General features: G+C 31.2%; 2 protein-coding genes across 2 annotated transcripts; both read right to left on the bottom strand.

The window, feature by feature from the left end:
* Window positions 1-7,462: 7,462 nt before the first annotated feature.
* LOC140448462 (uncharacterized) lies at window positions 7,463-10,148 on the bottom strand. The gene is made up of 2 exons (XM_072541542.1): window positions 8,543-10,148; window positions 7,463-8,096 (listed from the first exon to the last, which is right to left on the bottom strand). Exons 1-2 carry the CDS (start codon window positions 9,553-9,555, stop codon window positions 7,583-7,585), a joined length of 1,527 nt encoding a protein of 508 aa, XP_072397643.1. The 5' UTR covers window positions 9,556-10,148; the 3' UTR covers window positions 7,463-7,582.
* Window positions 10,149-10,191: 43 nt separating this feature from the next.
* Window positions 10,192-21,379, bottom strand: LOC140448919 (uncharacterized). Its single transcript, XM_072542052.1, has 4 exons — window positions 20,904-21,379; window positions 20,744-20,835; window positions 10,973-11,049; window positions 10,192-10,428 (listed from the first exon to the last, which is right to left on the bottom strand). The coding sequence occupies exons 1-4, from the start codon at window positions 20,927-20,929 to the stop codon at window positions 10,192-10,194; spliced, it is 432 nt and encodes a 143-aa protein (XP_072398153.1). The 5' UTR covers window positions 20,930-21,379.
* Between the last annotated feature and the right edge of the window lie 836 nt (window positions 21,380-22,215).

Here is a 22,215-nt window from a genome sequence, read left to right as displayed (position 1 = left end):
CTTGTGGCACATAACACATACTATATTCAACTTATCTCTGTAAATACAAATTTCACGGATATTATTCTGTTAGTCGTTTTTATCACGTTTACAACTTTTTCTTTCATTTCTTTGTTAGCACATACTCTTATGCCTATGCAATTTGAATTCTTCTTTTTTCAGTGCATCAACTAACGCCATTGTTTTACCTGTTAAACTACAAAGGTTATAAATTCTTGTGCTTAGTCTTTGTTTCTTGTGTTATCATGGATGTGTTGTTAGTAAAGGACCGAATCTGCTGGGGGCAAGGGATTTAGATAGTCCCACACCCTCCTGAGGACAAGTTTCGTTGGTTTTAAAACTTATTTTTGTTTTGTTGGTTATTGGTTTACCCACAGACCAAATGCAGATATGAAGGTATTGGGATGTTTTCTGTGTTGGGTGTGGTCATTTTACTATTGTGGCTTGAAATAACCTGACATTTGATTGATGCTTGAATGCACTTTCTATCAGTATCTATATGTAATAATTTAATTATTTTGTTTTTTTTTCAGAATTTCGAGAACTATTTAAAAAAATTAATAGACGAGTCCATTGAGCTGTTACATTCTGATGTGATAAACAAATGTGCGTTTCAACATCTAAGTGAAGGAACCCTTTGTAGTGTGCTTCTATTTAACAGAAGAAGAGTTGGAGAACTACAGAGGGTTACTGTTGAAGATTTCAAAAAAAAATTATGACAATACTTCCTCTTCGGAATTTCAAAAGTTCATAACAGATACGGAGAAAATTTTGTTAAGCGGCTTAAAAAGAATTGTTGTAAGAGGAAAACGAGGACGGGGTGTTCCAATTTTATTTCATAAGACATTTAAATGCCATACAAATTCTAATATCTGTAAGAAGTAATCATATAAAAAATAATGCTTTTTTGTTTGCAACTTCTAAGTCAGAAAATTCCGTAAATGGTTACCAAGTGGTAAAGAAGCATGTAACAAAGGCATTAGGAGATGCAAAAAAATCGTTACTATTAACATCCACAAAACTAAGAAAACACTTGGCAACTATTACTTAAATTTTCAATTTGGAAAAGATTGAGCTGGAACAGTTGACATCATTTATGGGTCATACGGAAAAAACACACGCCGAACAATAATTTTTTATTTTATCGAGCCAGATTTATCCAGACATCTCCTAAAAAAATAAATGGTTTGCGGTTAATTTTACAAATTCAAGAAAAATTTAGTTGTTTTAAATAATTCCTTCTATGAAACAGCAGTTTCATATAAATAACATTAATACTTATTTTTCAATACTTAAATTCATACTTACGTATATTTTTTAAATGCATTTATCGATTTGATTCTTTTTATTTAACCATGGTCTATAATAACTAGCGCATAGAAAATAATAAAATTTTGTACCTTGTACTTTATGTTTATTATCCTTTGTTGTATTGGAACATCTAAAAGTATAGCAATACATTTTAATTGTTGAACAAAAGAAAAGAAAAAAACACTTTTTATGGTGTTCCACTTAACCTTACACAAAATCGTACACAAATAGTCAAATGCAGACTATATATATATATATATATATATATATATATATATATATATATATATATATATATATATATATATATATTGGGTATGTATTGTGGTCAAATGGTAGTAAAAGTTTCCGATAAATGTTTTTCATACGGTTTTCGGATCAGATTTTCTCAAAACATCAAATTATAACTTCTTTTTGCCTTTCTTTATTTAGGCTAACCGCTATTTTTTTTCTTCAGCGTTTCTTCTTAATCTAGATTAATGTTATATTTACAATTCTTTCTGGAACGAGCTGTAATTTTTCTCAAATATCCATATTGTGTGGTTTAGGCGACTTACGGTTTAGCATGCTTTGTCAGATGCTCTTTAAAGTCTCTTTCAATATTAATATCGCTTGAGAAATTTTTCCCAGATACTTATATTTCGTTACTTAATCTACCACTTGATTTTCAATCTTCTTTTAATGTTAGTTTAAATGTTAGCTAAAATTAAATATTTAGTGACACTCTCTGCGCGACTTTAATGCATTAAATATTTTGTTAATTATAAATTGACATATCTATTGAAATTAGACAGTAAAAAATTATGTTAATAAAGAATGACTTATAAATTATTGTAGCTTAAACTCAACTACTCTATGAAACAAATATTGTATGTCATAAACTACGGTAATCGAAAAATTACAAAGATCTCCCTGTTGCACAGAGTTTTCTGTAATTTTTTGTGGTAACAAACTTTATAATCTTACCGAAGGGGCTTCTAATTTCAAAAACTGTTACACGATTACTCTATTCGATATACGTACATTTATGTACTAAATGTTTTAGTGCCAATGCATTTTAATAAAAAATACTAATTAATAAAAACGGAAATTTCCCCTTTTCCAAGTTTATAATACACACTTTCTTATGTTTGAAAATATATAAAGCAAGTAATATAAATTACCGCCTTGCTTATTAAAACTAAAAAGTAAAATAAAGGTATATGTCGGTTAACAATTTATATTTAACTACGTAAATTAGCCAAATAGTCCTCAAATTCCTCCATGATTAAATTGATGGATATTTAAATAAATTTCAAGTTCCAGAATGTACCTGCTGTAAAATTTGAAAATCTACTACTAATACAATTATTGGCAACATCGCAGGAGTTTAGAAGTATATGCAAAAGCGTAAATACGGATCCCAAAAATGGTTTATCCTTTTGTGGAGTCCACTTAATCCTACGTGTTGGTCGGAGTCTACATAAAGCGCTACTCAGATAATAAAATACACGGTGTATATTCTACTGGAGTTAGTATAATACCGTTTTAGAACGGAGCTTACATTAACCGCTAGATGTATATATATATATATATATATATATATATATATATATATATATATATATATATATATATATGCATTTGCTACCCATACACCTCCGATTGCTACATCCTTAGTTCGAGTTTGCCTCCGATAGGCGAACACGTACAGTCATGTTTCTTGTGCATTTAGTTGCTAACTCGTCTGTATAAGGCGTTTGACAATTTTTTAACTAGAGGCAAAATCGAGTCAAAATCATCTCTCGATATACATTTTAGTTCACCGTATCTGGCGTCAGAGGCGCAGCTTGTTACACGTGTATACTCTGTCGTTAGCCAAAGGTAGACGGCGCCTCCGATATACACGCTATGTTCAGCGGTTCACTTCGCCTCTTAGCGGTGGCAACATCGCAATAATTTAATCGCATAATGTAGTCGGGACCTGATATACAATAATTATTATGAATAGTCATAAGTAGACTTCGGCAAATATGCATATTGCATATTTTGCATATTGTGCATATTTTATGCAAATATTTCATATTTTGGCATATTTGTATAAAAGTTTGCATAAAGTGCATGAAAGTTCAGATTTTTATACTGTATTTGAAAATTTTTAAACATACCAATTTATTTCAATTCTTGTATAAAATTTTGTAGTCATTTTAATCAAGAAATGATCTAAGTACGTAATCTCTACAGGTACAAAACATTTACAATTTCAAAGAAGATCAATTTAAGTAGCCCTCAACATTCTTAGAAAGTCTCGGTCACTGAGGCATTCAGTTATTGGATAATCGCTAAGGGTTCGCTCATTTGCATTTTATGGTCTAATCCCCAAATCTATCTACAATTTATTGTATCTTAACAGCAGGTAAACGGCTAATAGTTTTGTTCCTAATTTAGGGATTTTCCAAAATCTCCCAGTTTATTGAATTAGGTATCTAAACCTTTCTAATTTGATGCTCAGATTTGTAAATCATTTTTGTTTTGATATTCAAAGCGTAAACACTCGTTGTGCGTAACAAAAAGGAGGATTGTGATTTTATAATGCCTAAAACAACCAGTGCTTCAACTTGGATTAAACCTTATAAAGAGCTGTCTATGGATATGGGAAAAATCTACTGTTCAGTCTGTGGCAAAATTGTAAGTATCTAATATTTTCTATTAAATATCTAATATTTCATACATACAGGGTGTTTACAAATGACACTTACAACGTTTGACTGTAGATACTTCTCGAAAAATTGAACAAAACGATATAGTTAATGATGGGTCAAACTTATTTACTTTTCGAGATACAGGGTGTTAAAATTAAAAAAAATTAAATTCTTTTAGTTAACAACAATAACTTTAAAACCAATAAACGTATTTACTTGAAATTTAGTACTCGTAGGTTGTTTTTAAATGAAAAATAGCTTCCTTTAGTGAGAAAAAATTGTCCATGGTACAATACAATGGTGTGTATTTAGAAAAATTTTTCACCTTTACTTTTTTTTATGAAGTCAGCTATTCTAAAACACAATTATTTTTATTGTAATTGAATTAACAAAAAAAAAACTTTTGTTGAATTTTAAAATAAGTTATATGATGTACTAATGGTTAGTAACAAAAACTAATTTGTGGATTAATACTGCATTTAAAACACTTAGCGAGTGTTTTTTTTTTCCAAACCAGATATTTGATTAACCAAAAACACCTTGTATATTTTTATATTTTAAAGGTTGGGTTAAAATAAAGGTTTATATTTTTATTTATAGATAGCATGTGAGAAGAAATTTCAGATAGACCAACATGTGAGAACAGCTTCACACATTGCAAAAAAAGGAAAAATAGGAGGAAAACATCAATCAACTTCAATGGCTAAATGTTTCCAATCTACTTCAAAAAAATTAGATGAGCAAGAAACTTTTAATGAAGACTTGTGTCGCGCATTAGTGTCTGCAAACATACCGCTTTCAAAATTAGCAAATGTAAATTTTAGTTCGTTTCTAAAAAAATTATGCAAACTTAATGTTCCAAGTGATCGGTCTCTAAGAAGAAATAATGTGAACGGGCTATACTCGTCGGTGTTAATTAATATTAAGGAAGAAATTGCAGATAATTATTTTTACATATCTGTAGACGAAACCACTGATTCCTCAGGAAAGTATATTGCTCATTTATTGATTGGTGTTCTTAAAGAAGATACCTTACCCAAATCTCATCTTATTTCATGCCAGCAACTTGAGAAAACAAATGCTTTAACAATTTCGCGTTTTATACAAGAAACATTAGCAACTTTTTTTCTTCCGACAACTATTCCTTCTAATAAATTACTGCTTATTTTATCGGATGCTGTTCCTTATATGGTGAAAGCAGGACAAAATTTAAAAATATTTTTCCCAGATTTAATACATGTTACTTGTGTAGCGCATGGATTAAACAGAGTTGCAGAGGAAATACGAAAAAAGTTTCCTCTTGTAAATACCATGATATCCAGTGTCAAAAAAGTATTTCTTAAATCTCCTATAAGAATTCAACTTTATAAAGAAATGCTATCTAACATTCCTCTTCCACCACAACCTATTTTAACGCGATGGGGAACATGGTTAGAAGCAGCTAATTTTTATGCAGATCATTTTGTTAAAATAAAGAACATAATTGATACGTTAACAGATGAAAGTTCCCAATCTCTTTTGGATTCTAAACAAACTTTTCAGAGTAACTTGCTTCAACAAGAACTTTCATTTATAAAATCAAATTTTAGTTTTGTTCAAAAAACAATTACTCAGTTAGAATCACCAAAACTGTCATTGTTCGAAAGTACAGCATTAATAAAAGAATTTGCGTCATGTTGTCGGAACGTTAGAGGTAATATTGGAAAAGATATTTTAAAAAAATTTGAAGCTACTATGGAAAAAAATAAAGGTTACCATATTCTTTCTGAAGTAGTCAGTGTTCTAGCTGGAAATATTTCGGAAACAATTAATTTAGAACCAAATGTTTTGGTTAGTTTGAAAAATGCTCCCGTTACATCAGTTGATGTTGAACGAAGTTTTTCCATATATAAATATATGTACTCAGACAGAAGCCACAAGTTTTTGTTAGAAAATTTTGAACTCCACTTGGTCATTTATTGTTACCATAATTCTAAATAAGTTTATTCATACTTAAAAATGATGTAGTTACTTAAAATAAATGTAAATCTTAATGAATAGTAGGAAATATTTAGTTATGTACACTTTTTTTTTAAATAAAATTGTTACTATTTTACGATTTTTTTATTTATTTGTATGCATATTTTGTAAAATATTTGCATATTTTCGGGTAAACACGTGCATATTTATGCGCATATTTTCTACATTTTTATTTGCATATTTGCCGAAGTCTAGTCATAAGAAACTGAAACGCTAATATTTATTGTTTTACTTTTGAGAACCGCGATAGAAAATGTCATGCAAGTATGCATTTGACTAAATAGGTATTGTTACGGGGTAATCTTAAATTTATCAGATCCTAAGTAGGTATCTATTTTATCTATTTATAAAATCGTGTAAGTTTTCATGCCCGTGATTTAAATTAGAAAGTCTAAAAGGACAAGATTTAACTTTTTTTCCGCGTACATTGCTTTCAATAGTAATAGCACCTACATTATTTTGAAGCATACTTTTATTGTAATAAACGTACCTTACAATTTTATGTTTTATTAACATTGTTCTTATTCTTATTTCTTTATTTTGATGTTAATGTTGCTCATATTATGCGTACAGTTTTTTTAAACTTCGGTACGTTTTTGGGTTTATCTAAAAGCATCGGCACGCACAACTTGTGGCAAAAGTGTTTGCTACATGTACCTCTCTGACCTGACAAAATTTTACGTTGTGAATAAATATGCGAGTTCCCTTGCTCATCCTTCCCAATCCCTTCTGGGATTTGGTGACATCATCAGGATTTTATAGTTTTTTTACGATTTCTTTCCATCCTTTCCGGTCCTGGGCTAGTTCTTCGGCGTCATGTAACCCTTGGTTAATCAGTGTTTCTGTTTGATCCACCCAACGGTTTGGAGATCTTCTCCCAGATTTTTTCCCTTTAACTCTGCCCCCGATTATAAGTTTTTCCATCGTGTCTGTTCTTCTAGCAAATTGTCCAAAATACTGCAAATATCTCTGTTGTATTTGTTTAAGCAATATATCTCTTACTGTTTGAGTTATTTTAGCATCGATAGATTAGTTCGATGATCATCCCAAGATATTCTTAACATACCGCGGTATCCCACATTTCATAAGCATCTATTTTTTTTTATCCGCTTAGTTCAAGGTCCACGTTTCGGATGTATATGTAGCTATGTGAAAAATGAGTGCCCTTATCAGCCGTAGTTTTTTGTGTATTGTTATGGTTGAATTTTTCCAAATTGTTACCAGTTTCATCATAGCTGTTCTTGCAATAGTCAAACTTCTACGTATCTCTTTGTTACATCCTTATCGTTTGTTATTAAAGACCCCAGGCATATGAAACTATTTACTACTTCGAAGATTCCTTGCTAGGTTGACATATATGGTCTATTTTCTATCGGTGCTAAGATTAAAAACCATAATGTAAATTTAACAACTTTATTTAAACATTAATGAAATTAATTGTAATAGAGCTTACAAAATATAAAACTATAACATATAAAAAGTAATCTAGTGCCTAATATAAAAACTACTATAGAAGTAAAAAAATAGAACATTCAGTAATGTAGAATAAGTACCTAAACTACCGCAAACGCCTAAAACACTGTATTTCTATAGCTATTATAAACAAAAGTTTTTACTTTAACCCAATCTAAATTTTTTAATAGGATGGGTTGTTCATCAATTAATGTTTGACATTCTTCTTTTTTTGGTGCAATTTTATTTTGAATATGACCTTTAAAATATGACTTAACACATTTTTTCTGTTCTTCTGTCCAACGTATTTTGTTATTCTTCGCCTTCTTTTTAATCATACCTGAAGTACTGCAATCTTTCTTCTTATGCTTTTTCTGCTTAGTTGTTGTCTCGTTATCGCTATTGTCCCTGTCCAATACTTCACTGTCTTCACAAACATAATTATCTGGTCGATCGTTTGGTGGCTCAGATAGACTGTCATCATCGAAATTATCACATGGTTCGACCAAATCCTTGGTAGGATCAATATCAATATATTCTAAAGACTTTCCCTTATATTGAAGGCCCTGACCCTTATCAAATAACACAAGTATTTTTGACATCTTTGCCATTTGGTAAGCGTCCTGCGTTATTCTGCAAGCAAGTAACAAGAAAAAAAATCATTACAAATTTTTCAATGGCGTAATTTAGACTAGAGGAAAAAATTATTAAAAATAATGTTTACCTTATATCGGATGTTAGAATTTCTATTCAGAGTACTACGTAGTCTAAAACTACTTTTATTACTGCTATTTCTATGTTATCTGACAAAACACATACGACACGAACTGTCACTCAAATTATTGTCGTTGTCATTATTGTAAAATTCTGCTGTTAACTTTTTTGCACCTCGGTATTTTGCTTCATGTCTTACTTTGAATGAAAATTCTAATGAAAATCCGCTATTATTTACAAATGATTTATTTAAATAAAAAAATTTTTAAGTATTAATTAGTAGTAGCAAAAAATTTAACAAATTAATTTTTTTTTTAATTAGTTGTTGAGCATTTTCAATGATATATATCAATAAGATAACTTACTCGTAATATTCCCTGTGCGTCTTTTCGGTGTGTCCCATAAATTGTGCAAAATGAGCGTATTCTTCTTTCGATAAATTAATTAGTTGCATTACTGTTGCTATTTGTTTACGTAAGCGATTAGACGTCAGTGCTACAGGATTTTCTGCGCCACTTGCATTCGCAAATTTTTTTATGACGACATCTGCTCTAACCCACTGAGATTTAGAGCTAGGATAAGAAAACAGATACTGATTTTCCTTAGATAGCATGTTGGTTTCGTTTCTAATTTGCAGTGTTAAGTCGATATATGCTTGTACATTTTTTGGAAAGAGTATAATAATGGGTCTACTACCTTTTCCGCCAGCTACAACTCTCTTGTATGTATTTGATAAAAGCTTCTCAGATTCAGTTAGTTGCTCTAAGTACTCTGTTTGGTCAACACATGCGAAATTTTTTAAATATGAATCTATAGTTACATACTGAACATCTCCTATCCTCCATCTATTAAACAGAGTAGTTAGTGATAATGCAGAATCAACTACTTTCTTAAAAGCTTGTTGATTAGTCCAATCTTGCTGTAAGAGTTCAAAATTAGTTTCTGCGCAGTTTACAACGTGATTTCTAAATTTTATTATATCTTTTGTCAGAGGTAATAAAACTGGTTTATTCCACTTTTTTTCCGCAAGATCTTTCACAGCTAATGACGATATTTCAAAACTCCACTGACTATTCACTAACAACTTAAATCTCTTCAATTCTTTTAGTTTTGCGTCTTTATCGTTACACAAAATATCGGGGTGATCTTTCATTAACAAATGACTACACAAATCACGTATTTGCTTTAGTGTAGTTCCCAAATGCATGGCCAAACTTGGAGCTTTATAGATTTTAGTTTCCTCGTTGTAACCGCTGATTAGTCTTGCACTTGCTACAACGGTATCAAAGAGCATAGGGTTTAATATGTCAAAAAAAGGTAAATTTTTCTTCTCGGTATGTCGGCGCATTTCAATTAGTAATCTAGAGCATTCCCTCATTTTATTAGAGCAAGCGACCGAAATTTGAGCGCGCTTATGTTTTTTAAGTAGTTTTCCCCAAAATGTCGAATTAATGGGTCTCTTTTTGCAACTAATGATATTTGGTCTGCTTTCATTTTTGCAAATACTTCATTTTTAAGCCTTAAAGTAGCTGCTGTATTTATAGAAAGATCAGCACCAGCAACTAGAGTTTGAGATTGAGCACGATGCTGAATTTTATGGCCAGTTTCATTTATGGGTTTGGTAGCACACGTTTTGCAATGGCGACGTAAGTAATTTACAGCAACTATACGTTTACAATAAACGCAGGGTAATCGATTAGAATCTATTTTGTCATTCTGTATAAATGCCTCAAATTGAGTTTCATATCGCAATAGAGATAAAATTTTTCTTCGTATATTTTTGTCTTCCTTCGACCTTGTTGAATAATTTGAGAGATCTTTCACCTCTTTTTTGTCAGAATGATGTCTAACTAGATGTCGTTCAAAATTAGTTACATTATTCTTACAAAATTTGCAAACAGTCCTTTTCTTGTTCCTTTTATTCGAAATTTTTTCTATCTAAAATTAAAGGGACGATAGGTAAATCCCAGATAACTTTCTTAAACGCAACTTGAATAAAATGTTTACTATTTTTTTAATGCTCACTTACATATTCATCTAGTGCAAGAGTATTTCTCCTATTAACGACTATTGATTCCTGAATTATCAAAATATTTGAGCTAACATCAGAATCTAAATCAACGGAATCGGAAACATAAGACCTGGATATGTGAGATTGATTATATTCGTCAGTGCTGTTATCGGAATCAGAATGACTGTTTTGGGGATCATCATTTTCGTAGACGTTAAATTTATTTGACTTCACCCACTCCTACAAATTAAGCGTAATTATCTCGTCAACAATAAGTGTAACAAGACTGTTTTTGATTATACAGTATGGTGCAAATAAAAGGAATAAATTCGTTATTTCGTAAGCCGGCGACTGTAACGAAAAATCCTGAAACAGGTCGATGTTTTTTTTTAAATTATGATTTTTTGACATATACATACCATACTAATGACGTCACCCACCTGGGCGTGATGACGTAATCGATGATTTTTTAAATGAAAATAGGGGTCATGTGCTAACTCAGTTGCAATGGTTATTCAATTCTTTATCGAGTAGTATAAACATTATCATAATTATTTGTACAAGGTGTCCAAATTAATTTAATTAAAAAAAAATTGGACATCCTGTATAAATCATTATGTTGATGTTTATATCACAGAATAGAGAACTTAATTACCTTGCAAATGAGCTATTATACGACTCCTACTATCATAATTCGCCGGCTTAAGAAATAACGAATTTATTCCTTATATTTGTACAATACTGTATAACATTATTGCAAAATAAGGAATTTTAACAATCTTACCAGCACATTATTTTTTCTATCAGCAGAATATTCCGGCTCGGGCTCTTGATGTTGACTTATAATAATGGTATTCGTATCTACATCCAAAAATATTAACGTATTTTAACTCAGTCATTTACTACAGTCTTGAAATATTCAAAACTAATAATTATTTTTTTTTTTATTTAGAAAAAAACATATAATCCACATCAACCACGAAGGGTTATTAGTGGAGTAACGTACACAAAAGTTCATTTTATTTACATTAAATAGATGTATATAAACGTAAATCTTTTAAATAATTTATTACATGGTCAGTGTTTATGGTTAAAGTGGTTTTGATGTCATCTGAGATTCCATGTTTTCTTCTTGTTTCTTCGTGGTACTGGCAGTCAGTCAGAATATGCTTCACCGTCAATGGGAGAGAACAGTTTCTGCAGGTTGGAGAAGGTTCTTTGTTGATTAAGAATCTATGGGTCAGTGCAGTGTGTCCAATTCTTAGTCGGTTAATTATTACTTGATCCCTTCTATTGGATGGATTATTCAAGATGGTCTTCACAAGGGGATAAATCTCATATAGTTTGGTTCCTGAATCTTTCCAGTAGTCTTGCCATATGTTCATACAGTGGTCTTTAATTAGGTTTTTGAGATCGGAATATGGGTAATTTATTGTTTTGGTTGTGTATTGTGAGTTTATTCGACTTGTGTTTGCTAGGTTGTCCACTTTCTCATTTCCAGCTATTCGTACATGCGACGGTACCCAGATAAATGCTACTTCTTTTCGAGTTGATTGAATTACATTTATCTCATTTTTTATAGCCCGAAATATTGGATTTGTAGGGTATGTTTGTTTTACACCTAATAGAGCATTTAATGAGTCAGTGATAATGACACATTTATTCTCACTACGCGTTTTGAAGAAAATTAAGGCTTCCAAAATGGCTGTGGTCTCGCCTGTGAGGATGCAGCAATTTGTAGGTATGGATATAGTGTGAGTAGTGTATTTACAGTAGTATGCAGCAGCATGTCCGTCATGAGCTTTAGAGGCATCACTGAAAATTTGGAGATGATTAGGATAATGAGATATCACTTCGGAGTACAAGTGTTTAATGAAAATCGGATTTGTAGTTGATTTGGGGTATTTTGTGAGGGTTAAATCAATGGTAAGTGGTTGGATTATCCATGGAGGAAAATTTACACTGACTTGTAGAGATCGATTTAGCTTATCCATATCAAAGTTAGAAGATTTTATTCGTTCTATAAGGGGAGTGCTATTTTTAGTGGGTTTTGTAGAACCAATATTCGGATGGCAAATTTGGGAGAATACCGGATGTTGTTTCTGTGCTGATATTTTCCCTATATAGTTTAGGGATAATTGTTGGCGTCTAATATATAGAGGTGGTTCTCTCGCTAAAACTTGTAAGCTACTAATAGGACTAGTTCTGAAGGCACCCAGTGCTAATCTCAAAGCTGTAGATTGTATGCTATTTAGTTTTTTTAAAGTTTTGCAGTAAAGTACAGTTTTGCTTGCAGCACCGTAAGATATGCAACCATAATCTAATTTACTTCTAATAAGTGATTTGTAAAGGTTAATTAATGTTTTACAGTCGGCACCCCAAAATTTATTAGATAATATTTTAAGTATGTTTAACCGGTTTTGGCATGCTTGTTGTAATTTATTAATATGCACATTCCAATTTAATTTTTTATCGAAAGTTAAGCCTAAAAAACTTACTTCTGTTGACTGTTTTATAGGTAAATCATTTAATCTTAAATTAATTGTATGGTGAGTGTTATTTTTACTAAAAATTACGTATTGAGTTTTTTCTGCAAAAAAATTGAATCCGGTTTGTAATGCCCAATTTTGAAGTCGATTTAACATAAGTTGTAATATATTTGTTGCTGAAACTAGGTTATTAGATTTGGTGTAAATAACAATATCATTCGCGTAAATGCTAGCTTTAATAGGAGCTCTGATTACATTTATGATGCTATTAAAAGCCACTAAAAATAGGGTTGGACTTAAAATGGATCCTTGAGGGATTCCATTATCTAGCATTTTTGGAGAACTTATGATTCCATTTATTCTAACTTGTATAGAACGATTACTTAAGAAATTTTTTATAAAAGCAAGCATGTTACCTTGAATTCCATAATTATTAAGTGTTGCTAATATAGAGTGTTTCCATGTCCTATCAAAAGCCTGGGTTATGTCAAAAAATATTGCAATCAACTTCTGATTGTTTGCAAAGGCTTCATTGATTGAGGTTTGCAGTGAAATATGATTATCTAATGTAGACCGTCCCTTGCGAAAACCACTCTGAAATGGGGTAAGGAGATCTTTTGTTTCTAAATACCATGTTAGACGGAGATTTAGAATTTTTTCCAGTATTTTGCACATGCTGCATGTGAGAGAAATAGGACGGTACGATGAGGGTATATCTTTGGGTTTATTGGGTTTAATAATGGGAATAGTTATTGACTGAGACCAGAGTTTTGGAAATTTATGATTTAAAAAACAGGTATTGAATAAATCTAACAATATTATTTAAGCTCTGAAAGGTAGGTGTTTTATGAATATTGGTGGAATATCATCATATCCTGGGGATGTGTTTTTGGAGTTTACAATAGAGTATTCTAGTTCTTGAAGAGTTATGGTAGCATTTAATGGATCACCAGATTCCTTATCAACGATTTCGAATGATTCTATATTTTGCTTATGTAATAAGAATTCCGGCGTTATATTTTGGTCGCTAGAATTTTCTTGGTAAACTTCGGCTAAAGTTTCACCAATAGCTTTTTTACAGGTGATGATCTCATTATTATATGTTAGTGCATTGATATGCCTAAAGGAGTTGGTACCTTTAAGTTTCCGAATTTTAGACCAAATAACCTGTGAAGGTGTTGATGAATTTATGGACGATACGTAGTCTTTCCAAGTATCTTTTTTGCTTTTTTTCATAAGATATCTTGATTCAGCTCTGAGTTTTTTAAAATTACGTAAGTTTTCGTCTGTATTATGTTTTTTAAGTTTATTAAAGGCATGTTTACAAGATGAGAGTGCTTTTGCAATTTCACTATTCCACCAAGGTACGGGTTGCCTTTTACAGGGTTTTGTCTTTCCTATATTTTCTAAAGCTGCTTCTATAATAATATTATTTAAAGAGGTGATATCATAGTTTATATCATTGCTTAAATGGAAGTTTTCAAGTTTATTATTTATATAGGATTGATAGGATGCCCAATTTGCATTTTTTAATTTCCAGGACTGATATATTGGGAAATCAAGGGGATGAATGTGATCTGATGTTATAGAAATTGGAAAGTGGTCACTATTATATAATGAGTTCAAAGTGTTCCATGACAATGTAGTTGAGAGTGATTGACTGCATAAGGATAAATCAATGGCGGAAAATGAACCGTTATAAGAATTAAATCTAGTTGGATTCCCTGTATTAAGTAACAATAAATCAGAACAATCAATTAGGTTTTTCAATAAGTTACCGTATTTATCAGTTTTGTGACTTCTCCATGCCGGGTGGTGGCAGTTCATATCTCCTAAAATTAATTTAGGATGTGGAATTTGGTCTATAAGATTATTTAATTCGTGCATATCTAGATTACTAGGATGTGGTAAATAAATGTTACATATGTTAATCTTTTTATGATAGGTAATAGAGACTGCTACAGCTTCAAGATTAGTACTTAGCGCGATCGGTTTAGCTTCCAAATCAGTTCTGGTGAAAATAGCTACTCCACCACTAGCTTGTTGAGCCATTCGGTTTTTTTTAAAACATTGAAAATTTTTTAAATTTATGTTATTTTGTTTAAAGTGGGTTTCTTGAAGACAAATAATTAAAGGGGAAAGCTCGCCGATTAGTAGTTTTAACTGTTCATAATGGGTATAAAACCCATTTATGTTCCATTGCACTATAAATGAATTAGTCATCCGTTAATTATTTTTCAACTAGTGACGATTCGTCAGTTTCGTCAGCTGAAGAAGGGTTAGGGTTTATTTTTTTCTTTAGTCGGGTGATATTATTTCTTAATCTAGAATTTTGGGTGTAACAATAAACAAAATTAAGGATTTGAATTAGTTCCTCTGGTTCATTGGAGTAATCTTTAGAAGTTAATTCAGGGTTATGAGAGTTTAAAACATTTTCCATAAAATCACATATTTAATTAAAATTTAGTATAAATGGCGGTGATCTATTTTCGATTTTGTCTTTGATGGATTCTAGGGAATGGATGACATCTTCGCGGGGGGTTTTGGAAGAAGTTTTGGGTTTCTTTTTTGGTTTATTTTGTTTAGAGGTATTAAAAACGGATGAGTCGGTTTTTGGGTTGTCATCGTTAATTTCAGGAGATGATATGCTATGTCTTTTTAGCTGTTTAGAATTGACTGCATTATTTAAGGTTATTGATGTTTCTGGTGTCGTAGTATTTTCAGTGTTATTTACAGCTGGTGCTGTTGTTTTGGAAGAAGAAGACGACGTGTTTGGATTATCTTTAGATATGTTTTGGATGATGTCGGTTTCCGTAGTATTTTTAGTGCTATTTACAGCTGGTGATGTTGTTTTGGAAGAAGAAGACGAAGTGTTTGTATTATCTTTAGATATGTTTTGGATGAGGTCGGTTTCCATAGATTGATATATTTTATCATTAGGTTCATTAGGATTAGATAATGACGATGTGATTAGAGTTGAATTTGAGAGGGGAGTTGAAAGGGTATCATTAGGTTGATGATGTTTAGATAATGTTGATGTGGTTTGAGTTGAATCTAAGAGGGTAGTTGAATTAGTTTGGTTTGAAATGTTAGCGCATTCTGATTCTTGATGACCAATGGTTTTACATTTGGAGCAACTGAATCCGTCTATGAAGAGAAATACTCGGTAGGAAGTATTATCATGAGTTATGGTAAAAGAGTCAGGAATAGACATATTTTCCAGGGGTGTAATGAATGATTGCCTTCTAAAGCTCAGAACATGACTGTACTCACTTTCAGACATACCTACTCGAAGAAAAGTCATTTTAGATACAGTGTGAATACCAAGTTTTTGTAATTCTTCTTCAATTATTTCGTTCGGGATTGTAGGACATGCATTAGATATTAGAAGTCTCTGGGCTGGAGAAATTAATCTTCTTACTTCGACTTGACATCCATTTATTTCAATATATTTATAAGAATGAAGAAGAGCATCAACAGTGTTTTTTGAAGAGAGATATATGCATATCCTATTGTTAGCAATTCTTGAGGCAAAAAGTACATTAATTGGACCCACTAGTGATCCAACAGCTACGACGTAATCATGGATTTTTGTGCCTTCAATGCTGGAAATGACTATTGCTTGTTGTTTTGTTGGATGTTTAAAATAATTTACGACATCTGAGTAATTGCGTTTAACGGAGTTGTGTGTAGTATTATTGTTGTATGAAGTCATTTTAATTAATTTTCTAGATCAGAAGTTGAGCCGGTCCTGTGGCCGGTCCAAAAAACTGGTCAAGACCCAACTGGAATTTTTGTTATCTCTTTACGTAGGTATTATTTAAAGGTTATTTTGTTATTGTTACAAAAATAATACGAAAAGAAGTGCTACTCACTTGAGATAATATTGTCAGCACTAACTAATGCACTTAAATTTGTCGTAGAGGTATAAAATATTAAATTATGATTTGTTTTTACCATTTAAAATGACTTCATTTCGGGACAGCTGATAATAACGTTGTAGATTTGATCGCTATCAGGGCTAATAATTATTATTGTGTTTGCGAGGGTAACTTCGTCAATAATATAGATATCGTTAAGATAAATAAATGTCGTCATTCGTTCATTATATATTTATTGTAAAAAATATAGTACACTTCCCGTCATATAAAACTGGTACACTTTTTTTTCCCAATGTAAACCTGTGTTCAGACTGGACACAATGTGTTGCCGTGTTGCCATCACAGATAACGGAATTTCAGTATATTTAAATAAAACGTAAAACGTAAAAAATAACGTTCAAAAATGTATAAAGTTTTTAGATAGGTATTATTTTTATTATTAACAACAAAAAACCGTATCTAATAAATTTAATAACCAGAGAGAGGATTGAGTTAATGTCCAAAATGTTGAATCAATTACTTACAGAACACAAACTGTTGACTGTATGTTATGTCAATAAGTTTAGTAACAGGCAAACTACCTAAATTAATTTATTATTTATTACATAAACGATAAATGTGAAAAACTAACATTATACTTTATCCTACGTAGATTATAAACTATAAAATATCCGGGGCGAAAAATGCTTTTCAAAACGTGACAGTATTACATTACAATCCAATATCTCACTGTAATGTTCTCTATGGAGGTTGAATCTACACCCTAATTGTAATCCGTTTTTATCTATAAATAGACTATTACTTTTTTACATTAGTATGTATAAAATGTAAAGAAAAAACATTTACCTACACATTGAGATGCATATTTTTTCAAAATTAAATGATTTACTGTGTATAAATGATAATGAGAATAAAATTAAGCGGAGTAAGATATCATCGTCTGTCTTAAAAAATCCTCTTATAACTGAAAAATGTTGGTTTAATATCTACAGATGTTATCAGCGCGTGAAAACTTCCCGAACATATCCGAACGATTAAACATAAAGAGTAACATAACAAATATTGCTTGCCATCAGTCAGATTTGGCAAGTTTGTCAAAGTGAATTTTTAAAGATGCCACGTCAGTTAAGTCAGTTTGATAAAACGAGAATAATTTCAAAAATAGAAGATGGTTGGTCTATTCGACAACTGGCTAAAGAGTTAAATAGTAGCAAAACCACAATCTCCAACATTAAAAAAAAATGGGAAAACGAGACTTTGGATATAAGGAGAGGGAGTGGGAGACCAGTTATTACTACAGCCCAACAAGATGAAACATTAACTAATTATTTAAGAGCGTATCCCTTCCATACGGCAAGGCAAGCAAAAGTAAATACAAACTTTAATGCTTCTATAACTACAGCATTAAGGAGAATTAGAAGAACAGATTTAAAAAATTGTGAAGCCGCCCGAAAATACAAATTTAGCGAGGAACATAAACAAAGTAGACTCCTATTTGCTTTAAATTACGTTTTAAATGATCCAGTCAATTTTTGGGACCGTGTAATTTTTACTGATGAAAAAGTATTCCAGTCTCATTATGATGGCAATATTAGGGTTTATAGATCGCCTCGAAATAGGTTTAACGAAAACTATATTTTATCAAGTGATAAGTCCGGACGGTTCTCTGTAAATGTTTGGGCTTGGATGTATAGAGAAGGTTTAGGAATGTGTTGGAGAACTGAAGGACGGTTCAATACTAAAACCTATTTACATATATTAGATCATGTGATGTTGCCATTGGTTAGGAAAATTTTCCCCAACAATAATCTAATTTTCCAGTATGACAACTGTTCCATCCACACAGCCCACCGTGTACGGGATTACCTTATGGAAAATAGCATTGCAGCTCTTCCATGGCCCTCTAAAAGTCCAGATATTAATCCAATAGAGAACGTTTGAGGACTTATGATCAACAAAATACAAAAATTAAATGTAGTTCCCCAAAACAGGGATCATTTATGGACCATCATTGAAGAAACCTAGGAAAGCTTGGCCGAAGATGAAAATTTGTCACTAAATTTAATAAACTCAGTTCCCAGAAGATTAAAAGAAGTGTTTAATAATAATGGAGCTATGACAAAATATTAACTTTTCAAATGGTAATACATATATTTAAATTCCACACTTGTTCACTGCAAAAATTATTCATTTTTTATTAATTTCAAATTAAATTTTAAATTTTTCCAGTGGGTTTTATTTACTGTAGTATTCCACAACTCAATACAGTTTTGTGCTACACTTTACGAGAAACCAATCACACATTTCGATTTGAAATTAAACATAATAATTTAAAGTCATGTCTAGATTTATTATCTATCATTATTTTTAAATTGAAATATTTTCATAAATTATAATAAAACACGAATCAATGTATGGGTACTGAGATAATGGAAAATTTCAAAATTAACAAAATTTTTTAAGATGTGAGTTTAAATAAATGTTTAAATATAAATGTGACTGACTGATCGAGAATGACCGATATTGTTTTAGTTTTTAATATACTAAAACCTGCGACCTGTCGCACAGCCCTGCTTTTAGCTGGTTTGATATAATATTTTCGTTGAACTGGCAACGTTGCCTTCGAAATTAGAATGACACACGTGAAAAGCTCAACTTACACAACTTGAAAAACACGATTTTCGGTTATAAGAGTTGTACCAGTTTTTTATGACGCGAACGGTACGTACAATAAGAACATTAAAAAATTAATAAACTCGATGTTGGAACACAGCTTTTAACGTAAATAATATGAAAAGGAACAAAAAGTCATCTCGACTACACTAAATTTAAAAAATAAAATATTTGTTAATTCTAATACATACTAACAAACATCGTCATAATCCGAATATCGGGGAATTCCCCTAAACAAAAGAGGTTTAGTTGATACTATTTCATTTATTTGTTTTGTAGTTAGAAATTAAAAGTGTTTTATAACTGCAAAATAGTGTAGACGTCATCATTAAATATGAATGTTTAGAAGAGGATAGAAGCCGAACAACTGTGCAACATAATAAAAAAATGGAAACAAGAAACCAGCGTCGCAAATAAATTTTAAGCTAGAAATACGAAAACGTTAAGTATAAGAGAAGAACGATGTATTTTTATAAAAATAAAAAATGGTTCAAGAACTGCGTACTATTGAAGTACAAAAGTGCTGCAACAAGATAAAACATACAACGGATATTACGAAAGAATAACTTTCATAATAGAATAGCTAGTAAGTACCTAATCTTACGACAGTCAAAATAACGCAAAAATTAACAGAATTTACCAAGAACCATCTTGCAAAAGATTTTCCTTCTTCAAACATGTGCTCTTTCTTGACGAAAGCAAATTTTATCATACTAGATTGAAAACAAATTTAAATAAAAGCGTTGAGAAGTTAGGTATTGTAGATACTTTTGTCTTCTACAATGATAACGATTCAAAGCTTCCGCACAAATTGTTAAATAATGGCTATTATGTAATTGACGGAAGGTAATTCAAACACCGAAATAATCAGCTGACTTAAATGCAATTAGTAATTTGTTTCTGTAATTTAGTTTTCCTTATTGAGTTCAGATCCGTAAACATGATATTCACAATAAAGAAGATCTTAAAACTTCTCTTCTAGAAAAATGAAGTAAAATTAGTCCTAATTATTGTAAAAAATTAGTGAAATCAATTCCAACCGAGCTCAAAGGAGGTATTATCTCCCAAGTACTAACAAGACGTTTATAAAAATTTTACCTACTGTTAAATTATGGTAATGAAGTGGAGATTGGCGATTTTTATTGTGAGCATTAGTATTAACAAATACCCACACTAATTTTTTTAAATTTCTTTAGTTGGAAGACTTTTGTTTAATTTATTTTCATATTATTTATGTTAAAAGTTGTGTTGCAACATTGAATTTATTAATTTTAAATGTAGATATTTTTCGCAATAAACATATTTTAAACGAATGATCATATTTACTGTGAGCCACTGTATAAATTGTACCGTTGATTAAAATACGATTGTACTACAAAGGCATACTAATTAACTAAACATAAAAGAAGTAGAAAACTAATTATATTTTTGGAAAAATGTTTACACTGTTAATGTTAAAATGATTGGGATTGTTGGCCGCGTTTATTAATTTTTTGGAAAAAAATAACTCACCTTCTTTATTTTCCTGTAACTCGTTAGCAAGTTCCAATAAAATCCTCCCTCTTGTTCGAGGTACCTTGGCCATAACATCATTGTTTGATTTACTGAAGACAATAATGTAATAATAATTGAAATTATAGTCTAAATTAAAATTAGATATTTTTAAACTTACCTTTTTAATCCAGGCAGTTCTGACATATTTATAAAAGTCAGAATAGATCATGTATACCACAACCACATGTATTTATACACAAAGCAAAACGAATTTCTAAAATAGGTAAACTGTATAATGTGTATAATCGTACTATACTGAGAAATGAGACAGAGTTCGACCAGCTTGTTAATCGCCGAAAAAAAGTCATAGAACTCGGGAAACCACCGGAGGAAAGCGATTACGCATTAATAATCTTTATCAATACCAATACTATTAAAAAATATCAGAGAAGGTAAAATACAACAAAAACAGAACAGAAACCTAATAACTGTACAGTACATAATAAAAAGACTAAATGAAAAAGGGCAAATAAATTTCAATCTAGAAATACGAAAGAGTTAAGTATAAGAAGTATGAATCATATTTCGCGATCACTATAATAACACGATCAATTTGGCAACATCTACGGAGGTGGACCCGCACTTGCAACATCATATAAAATATGCAAATGAGTCCATAGAGTACGTTCATTGTATGGAGGCAAACAAGAATTACACAAATAAAATAATTGTATAAAATTAGGTTAATAAATAATTACCCCTCTTTCTTTGCCTTTATAATATACATCAAAATAAGGTTAATGATGCATTATATGTGCACACACTACATCTAGTTTTGGTGGAGCGAGGGAAGTCTGTTGTATATACGGAGGCAAAAAGGATACAAATGCACATATATATATATATATATATATATATATATATATATATATATATATATATATATATATATATATATGTGTGTGTGTGTTAGTTTTGATATTTCCGCGGGAGCTGTATGTTATATCAATGGTATTCCGGGTTTGACTCCGCGTTAAATGTTGTTGGTTTTGATAAAAACCATTTTGACGACGTTTCGGCAAGATCTCACTTGCCATTTTCAAGTCTCTCTGGATGGTTTGCTTCTTGTCGATGTTCGAGTGGAAGTGACGCTACGGGTGTTAGGCAGCTGGCTTTTGTAGTTACTGCGCGTTGCGCGCGCTCTTGTAATTGGTCCAGTGCGCAGGGTCTTGGTCGATTCCGTTCTTGCGTTATTCTTCGGGATAATTGGTTTCCATGTTTTTGGCAATCTTTGGGCATCGTCTCGAGAATTTAAATTATTTTCTTATTTTTCTATTTCTATGGCTTCTCTGATAATTCGTTTTCTCTTGTTTTCGACATTCGCTAACATTACCGTATGTTTGAGGTCAATTTTGTGTCCTGTAGCTAAAGAATGCTGGGCTAGGGATGACGTCGTTTCTTTTCGTTCGGTGGCATTGCGATGTCCTTCT

Source organism: Diabrotica undecimpunctata, chromosome 8 (genome assembly GCF_040954645.1).
Source record: "Diabrotica undecimpunctata isolate CICGRU chromosome 8, icDiaUnde3, whole genome shotgun sequence".
NCBI classification, from domain to species: Eukaryota; Metazoa; Arthropoda; class Insecta; order Coleoptera; family Chrysomelidae; genus Diabrotica; species Diabrotica undecimpunctata.
This window is presented reverse-complemented; position numbering and strand designations above follow the sequence as displayed.

Coding starts and splice junctions, on each gene's coding strand:
- LOC140448919 (XM_072542052.1), bottom strand. CDS start 20,929: ATGTCAGAACTGCCTGGATTAAAAAG. Junction 20,836..20,903: donor GAACTGCCTGGATTAAAAAG/GTAAGTTTAAAA, acceptor TATTGTCTTCAG/TAAATCAAACAATGATGTTA. Junction 11,050..20,743: donor GTTACAGGAAAATAAAGAAG/GTGAGTTATTTT, acceptor TTTTGGATGTAG/ATACGAATACCATTATTATA.
- LOC140448462 (XM_072541542.1), bottom strand. CDS start 9,555: ATGAGGGAATGCTCTAGATTACTAATTGAAATGCGCCGACATACCGAG. Junction 8,097..8,542: donor ACGCACAGGGAATATTACGA/GTAAGTTATCTT, acceptor ACTTGCTTGCAG/AATAACGCAGGACGCTTACC.